We start from the raw sequence: 16,453 nt of genomic DNA, 5'->3' as shown, positions 1-16,453 counted from the left end.
AGTGCACCACAGAGGTTTTTAAGGATCTATAAATGAGATTTCAACACTTAAGAAGTGTCTTAAAAAATGTCATTGGGACATAGTAGACAACTACACATACCTCTTTCAATCTTAGATACAGGCATTTTGCGAAGTGCTGGCAATAGATGAAAACTTCAAGATGCCTGGTATTCCAGTGAGTTTTCTGGCCTGTTATCAAAGCAGGATGGATTGATTTAAATCACTGATTTTAATTGTTTTGCATTAGTAATAAAGTTATTTTCCTAAAGAAAGGGTGATTCTCATTGGTTGGTGACCATTAAAGCATTGATTTGCAATTAAATATATCCTTCACACTAAACCTGGTGCTTCTTTTTGCTAAACAGGAGGATACACGAGCTGTGTACTTAGAAGTTATATAGTTTAACTTAGATTCTTAAATTTTTACTTGCTATTGTGTAGATTTATTTAGATGGAAATTCAAATTTAATTAAATGCACAAACATTTTAATTTTTTAATTAAATACCTTAAATGTTCTGGATACAAACATTTTTCCTCATTAAAACATTTTTTGCATTTAAAATGAACTGATTTATTAAACAGAGGAAATATCTGCAATTAGTGAATTGAACTGATTCTTTCTGGTCACCAAGTGCATCAAGATTTTACAACTAGTACAGCTAATCCTCTCATACCTAGTTTTTAGTCAGAAGAGGAAAACAAGCTTTGCTACTTTTTCAACTTCCAATTGGTTTCTTAACTTTGAAAGAACTAGTCATTGAACTGAACTAGCTGAATAAACTTGAAATGGAGAAAATATTCCCTCTACACCTGCAGAAGAGGTTACTGCTGTCAAAAGCTGGTTGAGTACTTCAACAAACTCTAGTTCCAGTGCTTTGACCAGCTTTAAAACGCAACAGCAAATGTACTGCTTTATCTTTTTATTTCATTTAAATGATTAATAGATAAGTTTAGCTTTAGGCGCTGTCAATGTCAAAGGTTTTTAAAAAATAAACCTGTATTTAAATTTTTTTAAACCATAACTTTTATCCACTCTAAATCAGGGCCCCTGCATTAAGTGCGATGTCATTTGCCCTGGTCTATGTTTTGATCTTGGGCTGTTACTGCTGAATATGCCCACCATCTCTCATCACTTGATCCTTTGGGGGATTTTTTTTTTGGGATGGTCAATCTAGAACTCATTTGACAAGCTACAAGCCTGGAAAGAGGGAGGAATTAGACCATAAGGTGTAGCATTTCTTTTGGTAGAAGACTATTCAGAGGCTCTTCACTGAAAATATAGAACTGTTAATCTTTTAATTTCAGCTAGGGTTTAATGCCCATTGATACTAGGAGGCTGTAGCAGTTTCATCCAACAGTGGCACTAGATTAGTCCTGTCTACCAAACACCATCTGTTCTGTAATTACTTAGCCTATTATGGAACTACAAAAATTGTAAGGAAATGTCAATCGGGCTTTAGTCTTCCCTACTTCTTTTGCCCAACCTATAAGCATGTGAGCTATGTCCTTACAATAAGCAGTTCCACTCACATTTGCATATTAAGTTTCTCATTTAAGACAAAAAGTAAAATATTCACAACAGGACAGTATAAATACTTATCTGTAGCAAGAAATTTTATTATATTGCAGGCAGAATTACAACTAGATCTTTATATGGATGTTTCTCTTCTAATGCCTGTTGCATAGGGTGCAAAACAAATGGTAGGTGTACTATCCTAGAGAAGTAAATCCTCGAATGCATTTGTTGGGAGTTGTTTGCCTAACACCGTTGGTGAATTGGCATGAAGACAAATTTTATTCTTTGTAAAATGAATCAACTTCATCTTTGTACTTTTCAAGCACAGCAAGTCGTTTTAATTTCATCGTAGGACCTAAAAAAAAATATCACCAAAAAACAAACCAAAATTGGTTACAAGAGAAGAGGTAAATTACAGCAAAGTTTCCTAGCTGGAGGGTTAATGAGCTCTAGTATATCATTCCTCCAAACGAACTGGTTCTAGTGGAAGTGCCTGTTGCTTCAATGGTTGATCTTCCATAGGAACTGTAGAATAGCTGGGGCAGAAACAGAAAAGTTCAGTCCAAAGATTTGTGGACACAGCAATGTCAGGCTTGGTGGACTGAGGTAACAAAGTTGCTACTGCCTAGATTAGTAATACTTTCAGAGCACTAATCAAGCTTTCTCCCTTAATGACCTCATCTAAAGCGACCTCTCTCAGCAATGTTGTGTCTATTCCCAGGGCATCAGAAACTGCATCTTGCCTTAGGTGATGTGGTTTTGTTTACTCTTCTCTCTCCCCTAGATCTCATCTGATACTCACTAAAGACAACATCATTTTAATACTGAAAGGAGCAAGGAATGTAATAACTCAGCATCACTGTAGCCAGGGCTCAGATGGGAGTTGGGTGTCACATGCTCACTCTACTCATGGAGGCTGTAGGAAGAAGCTGAGTCAGAATAGAGAGAGAGAAGGAACCGAGTGGCGGTGTGGCCACCACCTCTTATGCCCTCAGCTACACTAGGCAGGAGGATGGAAGGATGCAGCCACAGGCATAGCAGATACTACTATTCAAAAAGGAACCACACTCAGCCACATGCCATGCAGGCACAGAGTAGAACTGGTTTGTAGATAATCATTTGACAGTATAACTACAAAGCTTTGAAGGAGAAGCTTAAGTTTGAACCTGAGACAGAATGAGTCAAGAAACTGGTGGATTTAAGTCAGCAGGATGAGATGTAGCGAGCAAGAAAGGTAACTATAGCTAGAGTGTGGATGGATTTGAGTGGAAAGAAATTAGTCATAATGGCTGTAGAAATGGAGGTATTATTTCCCTAAGATCTGCCTCAGCCTGCAGCAGGACCTACTAGCAGGGCCCCACAATTCATTTATCCACTTGGTAAACATTAACCCCATTCTTTCAAAGGACTTAACACAGTCTGATTAGAGGAAGCACAGCATTCTATCTGCAGTATTACAGAAATATAATTGAATGTATACCACACTATTTTTCTGACATCTCAGAATCAGCCACAGACTAGAATAAGGAATTTTAGTGTCCTGAAATAATGTTGTGGATGAAGGAAACTTTCCATCCACCAGCACAGTTCAGTCACTTGATCAGAAATCATTCTGGTATCGGACAATTGGCAGTGACTTTGGCACTTTTGAAAATTTTACTCCTAGATAGTATCCAAGATGCTGCTCAAGGCAAAGATTATAACCTGGAAGAAATTAACAATGACAAAAATAGGCACCCTACATATCTATTAACCTCCCACCTTTTACATGTTCTCTTTATTAGATGGGAAAAGTCTTGTTCTGTGTATTTGGCAATAATGTCCTTTCATACAATACATCTGTAAATACTTACAGGAGGCTGCATAAATACTCTATATTGCATTAGTGAGAAGTTCAAGTTGGTGAAGCAAGAAACTAGAACATTTTTCACCAACAGATCTTTAATTATTGCTCATATATTTTCCCTCCCCAAAGAAGACAGACACTGGCTACAAAATGGCTTTGATTTCCTGGTTAATTTTTATGCAAGGCTTACAATAAGGTTTTGTTTTCTCTGATTAAACTAGCTTCATTTGACCTTCTAAAAAAAGAAAAAGCTGTGGACACCCTTAAGCATTATTTAAAAGACTGGTGTATAGATTGTTTTGGGTTTTGTTTTGTTTTTTTGGTATTTTTTATTCTTATTCTAGCACCAAAATTGTGGGACTTCTTGATTTTCTTAATTTAAAAAAAACCTGAAGCTAACGTGCTAGTATGTTATATGAAGGTTTTTATAAAGATCCCATGTTTCATTTGATTTTATCCTGGACTAGTTGACGTCCTTAAGACTGTACCAATATCACTGTTCCATAATCTGATAGTGTGCACTGTTATCAATTAACTGCCATTGCGGTGTGTTACAGACCACTGGGATCTGATTTAGACATGGATAGAGACCTCTTTAAGACTTTTAATGAAGTAAATACTACTGGGAACTGTGTCAGATTATGGGAGACGTTAACTTCCCAGATATAGACTGGAGGACAAGTGCTAGTAGTAATAATAGAGCCCAGATTTTCCTGGATGTGATAGCTGACAGATTCCTTCACCAAATACTTATTGAACCAACAAAAGGGGATGCCATTTTATATTTGGTATTGGTGAGTAGTGAGGACTTCACAGAAGAACTAGTTGTAGGGTACAAACTTGGTTTGAGTGACCATGAGCTAATTCAGTTCAAACTAAATGGAAGGATAAACAAAAATAGATCTGTGACTAGGGTCTTTGACTTCAAAAGAGCGAACTTTAAAAAATTAAGGGAATTAGTTGAGGAACTGGACTGGACTGAAGAACTCATGGATCTAAAGTTGGAGGAGGCTTGGAATTACTTCAAGTCAAAGTTGCAGGAACTATCAAACTCACATACCAAGGAAGGGGAAAAAATTCATAGGCAAGGTGGATGAGTAAGCATCTCAGACAGGTGATTCAGAGAAAGTAGAAAGCCTACAAGAAGTGGAAGATGGGAGGGATCAGCAAGGAAATCTACCTCTTGCAGGTCAGAACGTGTAGAGATAAAGTGAGAAAGGCCAAAAAACAAGTAGAATTGGACCTTGCAAAGGGAATTAAAACCAATAGTAAAAGGTTCTATAGCCATATAAATAGGAAGAAAACAAAGAAAGACGAAATGAGACCGCTAAGCACTTAGGATGGGGTGGAGGTTAAGGATAATCTAGGCATGGCCAAATATCTAAACAAATACTTTGCTTCCATTTTTAATAAGGCTAATGATGATCTTGGGGATAGTGATCTTGGGGATAGGTTGACTAATGGGAATGAGGATATGGAGGTAGAAATTACCACATCTGAGGTAGAAGCCAAACTCGAACAGTTTAATGGGACTAAATCGAGGGGGACGAATAATCTCCATCCAAGAATATTAAAGGAACTAGCACATGAAATTGCAAGCCCATTAGCAAGGATTCTTAATGAATCTGTAAACTCAGGGGCTGTACCGTATGACTGGAGAGTTGCTAACATAGTTCCTATTTTTAAGAAAGGGAAAAAAAGTGATCTGGGTAACTACAGGCCTGTTAGTTTGACCTCAGTAGTATGCAAGGTCTTGGAAAAAAATGTGAAAGAGAAAGTAGTTAAGGACATCCAAGTTAACGGTAATTGGGATAAAATACAACATGGTTTTACAAAAGGTAGATCGTGCCAGACCAACCTGATCTTTTTTGAGAAGATAACAGATTTTTTAGACAAAGGGAATGCAGTGGATCTAATTTACCTAGATTTCAGTAAGGCATTTGATACCATATTTGGGGTTGGGAAGGAATTTTCCCCCAGAGCAGACTGGCAAAGGCTCTGGGGGTTTTTCACCTTCCTCTGTAGCATGGGACATGGCTCACTTGCTGGTGGATTCTCTGTACCTTAAAGTCTTCAAATCATGGTTTAAAGACTTCAGTAACTCAGTCATAAGTTACAGGTTTATTACAGTAGTGGGTAGGTGAGGTTCTGTGGCCTGCATTGTGCAGGAGGTCAGACTAGATGATCATATTTGTCCCTTCTGACCTTAGAGTCTAAGAGTCTATTTGGAAAGAGCTATATAACTCTGAGCTCCACCACTCCTGAGAAATAGTCATCCCAATCTTACTGCATTCAACACACCTCCTGTATTCAGTAGGTATCTCAATATAGATTAGTACGCAAAGGTCTTACCAAATTCTCCACCAAAAATAGAGAAATCCTTTTCCAGGACTGTCCACTTCTGAATATGCTGAACACTGGCGGTGGACTTCATGTTGACTCTGTTGATTCCTTCTTGAATGGCTTGGTAAACAGCCTGATCTCTTGTTGCCACAATCTCTGACACTTTAGTGGCTTTGCTCCCAATTTTCTGGCAGAATTCTCTGGCTTGCTCAGTCAGATTGTCAGTAGGTTCGGCTGTATCTGGGTCCAGAGTACTCTAAAATGTCAAGTGACAGTTTCAGTTCTAATGGTTGGCTCATATAGGGCACTAAATGGCCTAATTCTTACTCAAATCAGTGTTGGGTGCATCTCAGAGTATCCAAACTTAAGTGAAACAGTACAAACTGAGTCAGCTGATCCAGGCTCTGAGACTGAGCACCGTGGGTTTTTTATTGCACTGTAGACATACTCTGTGTTTTTCCAAATCAATTCCATTGTTATATCAAGAAATTTATTCAAGATGCTATTTATAAAAATGGATCATTGAAAATCATACAGTTAGGTTTGATCTCTTGGGACAGAGCTGCTATTTAAAATTAGAAAAAATATTGTTCTTACACTTGTAGGTGGGAAAGAATCAGTGACAGAGGTAATAAATGTACAGGGTGACTAACGCTGGGACAACTGAGACACAAGAAGTTTTATATGATAATATACTGGGCTCTTGTTTTCATTCTGTTACTGAAATATTTGCATTTTAACAAAGAATGATCTTTCAGTTGGGCTTGATGCTGTAGCACAGCTATTCATAATCTTGTTCTTAAATTCATTCTTTGATTTCTTCCCAAAAGGAACAAATAGATGGGGAACAGGAGATGTTAGAAAGCAAACATTCTGTTAAGCACAAATTGTAATGAGCAAACATGGCCAGAAAAGCCTCTTGTGCATGTGGCTAAAAAATTAATGTTGTCTTTTGTTTTTTTATGTATTGAGACTTTAAATTTCTAAGGACTCTGCCTGTCCAGAGTTTTGTGTATGGAAGAATATCAGAAATGGATGTGAAGTATTTCTTCTACTATAAAGCATTATGGCCAAGTCCTGCTTGCTTTACTTGTGAAAAACCTCACAGCAAATGTGAGTAAAGCCAGCAGAATTTGCTCTCTAATTTGAACATTTTTCCCAATGTGGAACTACACACACCCATACACACCTTTGCTAATTTTTAAACCAGAAAAATATCCAGGAAGTTTCAAATCTTTTCACCTCTAGACTTCAGGCTTCATTAAACTAACAAAATATTTGAAAGATTTTAAATCTCAGGAGTTTAGTGGGGTGTGATTGTGTGAAATCAACAGTAAAAGCAGTTTACCTTTAAGGTTAGCAACATTGATAAGAACTTCTTTTGATCTCCAATCAACATAGCATTGCTAACAATGGGCAGTTCCTTTTTGACAGCATCTTCAATTGGGATTGGAGGCACATTTTCACCTCCAGCTGTAATAATTAGCTCTAGGCATAAAAAGACACATTAGTTAAATTCAAATCACTTCCTCACAGCTGTCTAAGAACCATTTATCACATTCCTGCTAATAGAAGATACCAGGAATACCAATAGCTTTCAAAGAGAACAAAACTTGTTTATGTGTCAAAATTAACCCTCTTGAAAAACAGATAAATCCTTTGCAATATCCCTAGTGGGCACTCTTTCTCTCTAATATACACACAAACACACACTACTATGCATACAAAGCAAAACACATTATACCAGACTGCAGATAACCTCAATTCTTGGTTAACTGAAGATTAATTACAACTCTCGAGGTATTACTGATATTTTGGTGCTGGGATTTTCAGGAGTTGGGATCCCTTCAGCGCTATCTGGCATTCTTTTTATGCTCTAGTGTTCCTAAACTGCCAAAAAGATCTTTCACAGCTGGCACCATAATAAAAAAACAATTCTTTAAACCACCAAGAGGGGACAGGCCAGTACAAGCAAGTACATAGAGAGGGATCTTTAGAAGAAGCAGATCATGCACAAAGCAGCCAGGGAGTAGCTGAGGCAGTCCTGAGTAGGACTGGATGCATGGCTGTCCCTAGGGCAGGGCGGATCGGGGCAACCACCCAAGACCCTGCACTTTGGTGGGCCCTGCTCCAGACTGGGCGGGAGGAGGGCAGCTGCAGCCTGCCTCCTGGCTACACGCCAGACTGGGCAGGAGCCGAGCAGTCACATATTGAGGGGGCCAGGCCTCCGGGCGCCAGTCGGCCCTTCATTACTTGCAGCTGGGCAGGAGGTGCAGCCTGCCACCCCTCAGAGCCTCCCGCGCCCCCCGTCTCCGCTGCAGGTCATGAAGGACCAGCCTGGTGCCCCCCCCCAGGCCAGAGGGTGAGGCTGGGCTGTGGGGATGGAGTGGGAGAGCCGGGTGTCATAAGGTGGGTAAGTGTGGAGGTGGGAGGAGGGAGAAGAGACGCCCTGCGCAAGAGAAGATAAATGGCATGTTCCCCCTCAAGCCCCGGGGTGGCTGGGGGGCGGCACCATCTTATAGGTGTCAGGGACCCTCCTGCCTTGCTTGGGGTAGGAGCACGAGGCCTGGGGAAGAAAGGCCTAAAATGCAGGCTTGCCCCCCAGGCACCGGAGACCCAGGGTATGCCACAGCAGCAGGGTGGGGAACCCACACAGTGTACTTTGCCCCAGGCCCCAAATCCCCCCAGGGATGGTCCTGACTGGATGAATAATAGATATTTTGTTTGCTGCCAATTAAATAAATTATTATTATTTTGGGTCAAATTGACTCAATTTTTTAAAATTTTCAGCAAATCAAGGAGAGGAGGTTACTCACCCTGTGCAGAAATTGAGGTTCTTCAAGATGTGTCCCCCTTTGGGAGTTCCGCTTCAGGTGTTGGCGTATCCTCAACTGGAGATTTTTATTAGCAGTGCTCATCTGGGTCACACATGCATCATCCCCCGTCTCATGGTGCCATTGGCACCTTGCTTGGCACACACATGACCAGACCCCCTCTGTTCCTTCTCTACTATAGAGTCCTTACCTTGAACTCCAAAGCAAAGGGGAAGAGGGTGGGCAGTGGGGCACCCACAGGGACACACATCTTGAAGAACCTCAGTTACTGCACAGGATGAGTAACCTTCTCTTCTACTTCAAGCGGTGTCCCTGTGGGTGCTCCACTTCAGGTGACTCTAGAACAGTGCGGAAGGGACTTCGGATTTATTGGACGGAAGGGACTTCGGAATTACTTGGGTGAATAGATGACAGTACTGTTAGGCCTATTGATGCATCTGACTTGGAAGCCTGATCAACAGCATAACATTTTGTGAAAATATGTGTCAAGGTCCAAGTAGCTGCTCTATATATGTCTACAATTGGTATGTTATTGAGGAATGCTATAGATGAAGACAGTGCTCTGATGGAATGTGTTTTGGCCCCTTCGGGGCCTTGCACGTTCTTTTGTTGATAGCATAAATGAATGTACTCTGATATCTATTTCGATAATCTGTGTGGAAATGGCTATGCCTTTGGATCATGCCGTGATGGATACAGAGTTTAGAGGATTTTCTGAAGGATTTTATTCTTTCTAGATAGAGCTAGTGCATGTCTGAAATCTAATGTATGTAATAATGCATCTTGTGCACTATTGTGAGGTTTTGGGAAGAACATAGGATTGGCTGATTTATGTGAAAAGCTGAGGTGATTTTTGGTATAAATTCTGGATGAGGTCTGAGTGACTTTGTCCTTATGAAAAATGGCCATTAAAAATGCCATCTTCATGGACATGTGTGTAAGTGAGCACATTGCTAAGGGCTTGAATGGAGGCTTGATAATACTTCGCAGGACTAGGTACAGATCCCATGGCACTGTGGGTGCATGTGAGGGCATAAGTTCTGAATACCCGTGATGAAGCATTTAACTGTTGGTTGTGCGAACAGTGGGGTGCCATCGATTTTATGGTGGAAGGCGATGATGGCCACCAAGTGAACTTTGATTGAGCTCATTGAAAAACCTGATTTCTTTAGTTCTAGGATGTATTCAGTTATGACTGGGATTGGTATGGATACAGCAATAATATGTTTGTTTTGACACCATATGTTCACTCTCCACCGTTTTTTAAGGCAAGTCTTTCGTGTTGTAGATTTTCTGCTATTTAGTAATATGTGCTTAACTTATTCCGAACAGTTTAGTTCTTTGGGACAGAACCATGTATGAGCCAGGCTTTCAGGTGAAGCTTCTCTAGATCTGGATGGAGAATTCAACCATTGTCTTGGAATAGATGGTCATTGTGTAGTGGAAGAGTGATTGGTGTGCATGTGACCCATCTGTACCTTGAGTAGCCTACTGAAAATGCCCAGGTCAGGGCAGGCTGCAAAAGAAGAGCAGATTCTCCCAAACTGGTGGCTAATACTGAAGTTAGATTCCCCAACCAGTCACAAACAGTGCTTCTGATTCCTCACAATGATTATCAATGATTATCAAAAAGCTAATTATCAAAAAGCGATCTGAATTGCTCTCTTCTCTCTTCCAGAATTTCATTAATAAATTCCATGATTTTAGAGTAATTGTTGTAGTCATCATTCAAGAGCAATGCAACATAATTAGCTACATATAGTTGTAATGTAGCAGATGAGTACACTTTGCGCACATATTGGTCTAGCCTTTTCCAGTCTTTATCATGTGGTGTAGACTAATATTGTGGCTGTTTGCCCTGTGGATTTGCCACCTTTATAACAAGGGAATTGGGGATGAGTTGGGTAAAAAGAAATTTCATATCTTGAAAGGGGACATAATATTTTCATCCACCCTCTTGCAAGTTGGTGGAATGGTTGCTGGAGTTTGCCAGATGTTGTTGGCCAGCTCCAATAGTGCTTCGTCAATTGATAAGGCAATTTTTGATGAGGAAGTGGTGTGAAGAATTCATAGCAGCTTGTGGTGCATTTCAGTGACTTCTTCAAGTGGAATTTCCAGATTTTCTGCTACTCTTTTAAAAAGTTCCTGAAACTCCTTGAAGTCATCTGCAGTTGAAGGAGGAGAAGGTATTATTGCCTCATCAAATGAGAAAGATGAGTTTTCCATTGGAGGTGATGTTTCCTGCTCAATACTTTCCTCCCTTTCTTCAGAAATCTCCAGAGGTGGTTCAGAAATGACTGGGACAGTTCATGGTGGAGATCTGGTTTTGTCCCTATAGGAGTCAGGAGGTCTGCTATAACCCCTTGTATAGGCGGATCATGTATCCCAGCTGGGCCAGTGCACTGGGATAGGTGTAGGCAGCCTGAACGATGGTTGTCCATACCATGATTGTCTATGGGTCTGCTATGTGACTTACATTTTGGATATTCAGCAGTTGGTTTGGCAGGTGAGGAACATTGGGAGGAGAAGACTCCTTCCTCACCCTCATCCTCTCCACTGGAAAATGGTGTGGGAGATAGCGCCTCATCAGGGGCAATGTGCATTGGGGAGATATCTGTGCTGAACAGCGGTGACTGAGATGTGGATGTTACATGTATCTTTCTCTGATGGCAGTAATGACATTTTGAGGTGTGTTCTTGTCCCGGTGCCAATGTCGGTACTGTGCTTTTTTATTGGTGCCGTCGTTAAACTCGGTGTCGTAGTCGTGATCAGTTCCATAGTCGGAGTTGGTGCCGAGGACTGGGTCGGCTCTGTCACCATTATCGGTGCCACTGTCAGCATTGGTGCGGTAGTTGGAATCGGTGCAGAGATTAATGTTAAGTTGGTTGGCGGCGGTTTGACCTGTGAAACTTGTCTGTGTGCCACATGTTTTGTCGGTGCCGTAGTGGAGGAGGTTGGTTTATTTTTGACTCTTGACTCCACACCGGAATGTTGAGAGCCATTCAGTGCCCCTGAATGGATGGTACCTGAGTAACCTGGTGCCTCATAAATATTTAATCTTGGCACTGTTGGTATTTCCAAGAGAGATATTGCTGGTGAGCTCTTCTTTTTTGCAGGTTTTCTCTGAGGCAGAGTTGAGGCTCTTTTCCACAAAGATTTTTCTGTGGTTTGAGCTCTTCTGGACTCTTAACAATAAGGTTTCCTGGCCAGAATCAGAGGTGGGTCTCAATGACTTTTCCATTAAAATGAGTTTGAGTCCCTGCCCCTTCTGGCGCTGCACTTAGGTTCTTATGATGGTACACTTTTGGGGTATGTGTCTCGCACCCAGACATCGAACACATTGAGAGTATGCATCTGATGCTGGGATCGTGTCTCTACAAGACATGCATCTTTTAAATCCTGGTGAATCCAGCATAATAGCAGGTTCCCTGAGGTAAAAAACTATTCTATGCTTTGAGGAAAAATTGTTTTTAGTGGGTAAATGAGGAAAGGTAAGTAGCTAACTAATGACTAAACTAATGCTATCTAAAGACTATCTAATTGTTAGGACAAGCTAAAGATAGGAACAGCTGAGGGCTCCTTCTTGGACCATGGACGGTTGAGAAGGAACAGAAGGGGTCTGGTTGCATGTGCACTGAGCAAGGTGCCAACAGTGCCATGAGATAGGGACAATGTATGCGCAAACCAGACAAGCACTGCTGAAAGAAATCTCCAATTAAGATGTGCCAACACCTGAAGTGGAGAACCCACAGGGACACCACTCAAAGAAGAAGTCAAAATTTCATTCCAGTTTGAGCAAAACATTTTGTTTTTTCCAAAATCAAAATGATTTGTTTTGGTTTTGACCATTTTAAAATGTTTTTGATTAGTTTTATTTAAAAACAGAGGACATTTTAAAGTGAAGAGTCATTTCAAATTTTAAAAATTGATTTTAAAAAAAGTCCATAAAATATTTGGATTTTTTCAGAATTTTTAGGGTGTTTTTTTTTCCTTTTTACCAAAACCATTTGCCAAATTTGACACAAATTTGTCAGTGTTGCCAAATCTGGATTCTTCACAGAAAACGTTTTGACTGAAAAATTGAACCCAGCTCTAGTGCAGAGGACCAGGAGTGTGGCACCTGCCTTCACTTTTATCATCGACATGTGCCTAAAAATAACCTTAAAAATACCAAACAAGGGCAACATTCTTGTGATGTTTTGCTGTTTCCTCTTGATAAGGAAGGAGCGTGCATTTTTATTTGAATGCCTGACAATTAAAGTGAAATATTTTGATGACTACAATTCTTAATATATTTCACCATCCTATACGCAAACTATGGGCGCATTAAACTGGTGTCCTCCTTCTGTGCCTAAAATGAATTGTGTCCTTTTAAATATATAAAACACTTCAAGAAATAATGTACTCAGTACAGAAGGCGGCAGACAAATGTTATCCCGGACTTCTGTGTAATATTGTAACTGAAAGTCATAACATTAAGGGACCTGATCCTGGAAGTACTTATATGGAAGTGCTCAACTTTACTTACATACTTCCATTGAAGTCAATGGCACTACTACTGCACATGAAAGTAAGCATCTGTAAGTATTTGTTGAATCAGTTTCTCAGTTGCCAATAGCATAATCGGTATTAGCTAAGAGGCTTCTTGTCTGTATTACTTTTAATTTGGTTCTTTGCCAAAATCCATGGTATTGAATACAATAAGATGATAGAAATTTGACTAACTGTTTCAGTGGAATTATGTTTTTCTAAATTATCAAAATTTGCATATTGCAGTACATATTAAGTCTGACAAACAGGTGAGTCTAAGAAGGAAACTGAGAAAATGAGAAGGAAAGAAAAGGTTATGGAAAACTGACACGTGTCTTATTTCTTATGAGAAACATCAGACTGTCTGACTTGTGTGCTGTGTATTATGGTAAAACTACCATTTTGGCAGCCATACTTGCCAAGAGAAATAGTTTAACTTTCTCTTCCAAGTTTACAGTGAGTAGTGAGGTAGGGAGAAAGTAGAATGGAGAGGAGAAAGCCATTAGTTCTGATGTTCAGTGTTTACTTTTAAACCAGCTTATTGCTCCTTACACTCCCCTTCAGATATCTTATACTTCATGGATCAGCATTTCTTTCAAACTTCCTAACTGTGATAATCAGTTGTCTCAGTGTTTTAATACTCTGTGATACAAAAATAGTTATCTTTATCAAGTTTTTTAAAAGTCTGAGGTGGAAAAGCTTAACAAAGATAGCTCATTCAATAGCTCAGTACCTGATTCCATTTGCTACTGAGCTTTATTCATTTCAATGGCACTTGAGGGAACTCAGCACTTCTCAGGGGAAATTATTACTCACAGGTTTAGGTCCTAACTTCATGAGTGCTCAGTAACAGCTTTGGAGGCTTTAGTGTATTATATACTTTCCCTGCTCATGTTTGTTTTATACACATTGTTCAGTCTGCTAAATCCATATACATTGGCACAGTCAATACAACAGAATTATTTTCCTGCTAATATAATGTGTGTACAGAATTATTTTATGAAGCACAATTTATATTTCTAAGATGAGAGTCTACACTATACTATATCAAATCTTAAATGTCTGGCTATACCTCCACAAATCAGATGTTTATCTAAACCTTAGAGATTTCCTCCTCCTCAACTTTTCACCTCAACTTTTCCAAACCCAGGAAACCCCCTGTAATTTTGTAACTGCTTCTGGCTCACCCCCAACAAACTTCTATTAAGGGGGTTCTCTCATCTAACTATCTCTGACATGTGACTCTATTAAAATCTTAAGTGTCAGAAACATCACAAAACAGCATCTCATCCTTGATGCACTGAAAATCCCACCAGAACTCATGAAAGTTCAAGACACCAGTCAGACCTGCTGAGATGGATTTCAGCAAGGAGGAGACCTGTTTCAGGTTCAAGGAGAGAGGGGGAAATTTATCTAACCTTTCAATATTTTAAATGGGTCAGTGGTTCCCAACCTTTTTGGCTTGAGGGCCACAAATATCATTTTTACAACCCTGAAGGGCCACCAGTCTATCAACTCATAAAAAATGTATTGACATATACACCATTAAGGACTACAAACCACTACATATTTAAAGTAAACATTCTGATGCTACTGTGCTCATTTTTATATTCACTATTTTACACCTACAAATTACTCACAGTATGTCACACACTCACAGACAAAGCACTAGTGTAGATGAGTGACTGACACTACACACTGAAATACATGGCCTGGCTGTTAAGTCACGGTGGGTGGCCTGCTAAGTGCATGCCAAACCGTAAGGCACTGCAGCTAGACAGAAGATGTTCAGCGAGGAGGCTGCCTCCTTGCTGATCTCCCGTCCCCCTGGCTGCAGCAGGGAAACTGCATGCGTCCTGTAGCCCTGTGCATTCCAACTGGGTCCGTAGACAGTGGCTCCCTTCTGCAGCCAGGGAGACAGGAAATCAGTGCTCCCCTCCTTCTGACTCCAGCAGGAACTCCAGCGCGGAGGGACCCAGGCAAAGCACTTTGCTTTCTGCTGGAGCCAGGGGAGGGGCGTGCTGATCTCTGCTCCCTCTTGTGCCAGCAGGGACCCCAGCGCCTATGAACCCAGGAGGAGCGCTTTGCCGTGCTCCCTGCAACAGCCAGGGGGAGGGGAGCATTGATTTGCCCTTCCCTTGGCTGTAGCAAGGAGCTTGCACCCGTCTTGTAGCCCTGTGGCAATGTGCTCCACCTGGGTCCTTAGGCAGCAGATCCCTTCTGCAGCCAGTGGGAGGGGAGTGGTGGGCCACTTTGAAAGCCCCCAAGGGCCACAGGTTGGGAACCACTGACTTTAGACTTGACTTTGAAGTTTGCATGGAAATTCAGACAGTATTTATTTTATACAAACTGGCTCACCTAGCTTTAATTTATTCTTAATTTATAGTATTTATTTATTTTTTAAATGGCACTCCCATCATGGAAGGTATAAGTGTAATGCAAGCATTATGATAATAGAACTGGGCCTCTTTGTTAAAGAAAAACATGGGGGGAAAGGAAAGTAACCAGAAAAGGGAAATGCAGAGAATCAAGGGAGGCCAAAATGATCACATTCAGTGAAGGCTAATTATAGCATCTAATAAAGCCCACTGGGTTTGACTGAACATGGTAACGTTATCCTGTGACAAATTCACCAGCAAATGCAGCTACTTTCTTCATGATTCATCTTGTCTTCTGGGGTTTAGTTACTCATTACACAAGGTGGTTTAGTAAGCATCTGAACTGTGAAAAAATATCACCCTTCTGAGTATGTATCTTGGAAGAGAGCTTTCATGCAAACAAATTACCAAAACCTTTCCTGGTCAACATTTCAATCAAATTACTGTTACCAGACACAGCTATGCCTCTTTGCTTTTAAACTTATCCTTCTACCCTCAAAACTTAAGAAAGCATTGTTCAACTGGACTGGAAACACAGAGCTTACAGCCGTCTCAGGTGTCCGGCTCCCACATGGCAGTAAGAGTACAGTGAGTTTTCCTGGGTCTCATTAGGCACCCTTTTCTAGCATGTAGCCCCATGATTCATAACTGAATACAAAACATCGTGATTGTCTAACATTAGCATCTGAATATTCTGATCAGTCAATGAGGCAAAGGACTTAGCAAGATTTGAAGCGGGACTGGACATTTATCTGGGTAACAAAATACCCAGAGTTATAGTTATATAGAGCTAGCAAAATGAATACTGGAAGGGAGATAAAACCTCATGTTGCAATGCTTAAGCCAATCTCTAAGGATGAGACCTTCATGGGGATAGATTCTCTCATATTTACTTATTGTGAGTTTTCCTCTGAGAAACACTTGGTGCTGGAGTTGGAGACAGGATACTCAACCAGGTGGACCACAAGCCTGATTCAATAAGGCAATTCCTGTGTGCTTATCTGC

The 16,453-nt window shown here is 40.5% G+C and overlaps 1 protein-coding gene across 6 annotated transcripts in view; it reads right to left on the bottom strand.

The window, feature by feature from the left end:
* Positions 1-1,594: 1,594 nt before the first annotated feature.
* The window catches only part of ACSBG1 (acyl-CoA synthetase bubblegum family member 1), a 77,619-nt gene continuing 62,760 nt past the window's right edge, over positions 1,595-16,453 (bottom strand). For all 6 annotated transcript variants that reach the window (XM_067534686.1, XM_067534684.1, XM_067534682.1 and 3 more), the window contains 3 exons: positions 7,055-7,194; positions 5,716-5,962; positions 1,595-1,872 (listed from right to left, as the gene is read on the bottom strand). In XM_067534686.1, coding sequence (XP_067390787.1) covers positions 1,796-1,872; positions 5,716-5,962; positions 7,055-7,194 — 464 coding nt within the window. In that variant the 3' untranslated portion in view covers positions 1,595-1,795. The remainder of the gene's footprint in view (positions 1,873-5,715; positions 5,963-7,054; positions 7,195-16,453) is intronic.

The sequence above is a fragment of the Emydura macquarii genome, unplaced genomic scaffold (assembly GCF_026122565.2).
Source record: "Emydura macquarii macquarii isolate MOO-44397 ecotype Brisbane River unplaced genomic scaffold, CSIRO-AGI_Emac_v2 contig_3451, whole genome shotgun sequence".
Lineage (NCBI taxonomy): Eukaryota > Metazoa > Chordata > Testudines > Chelidae > Emydura > Emydura macquarii.
Note: the sequence above shows the minus strand (reverse complement) of the source record. Positions and strands in the feature narration are given on the sequence as shown.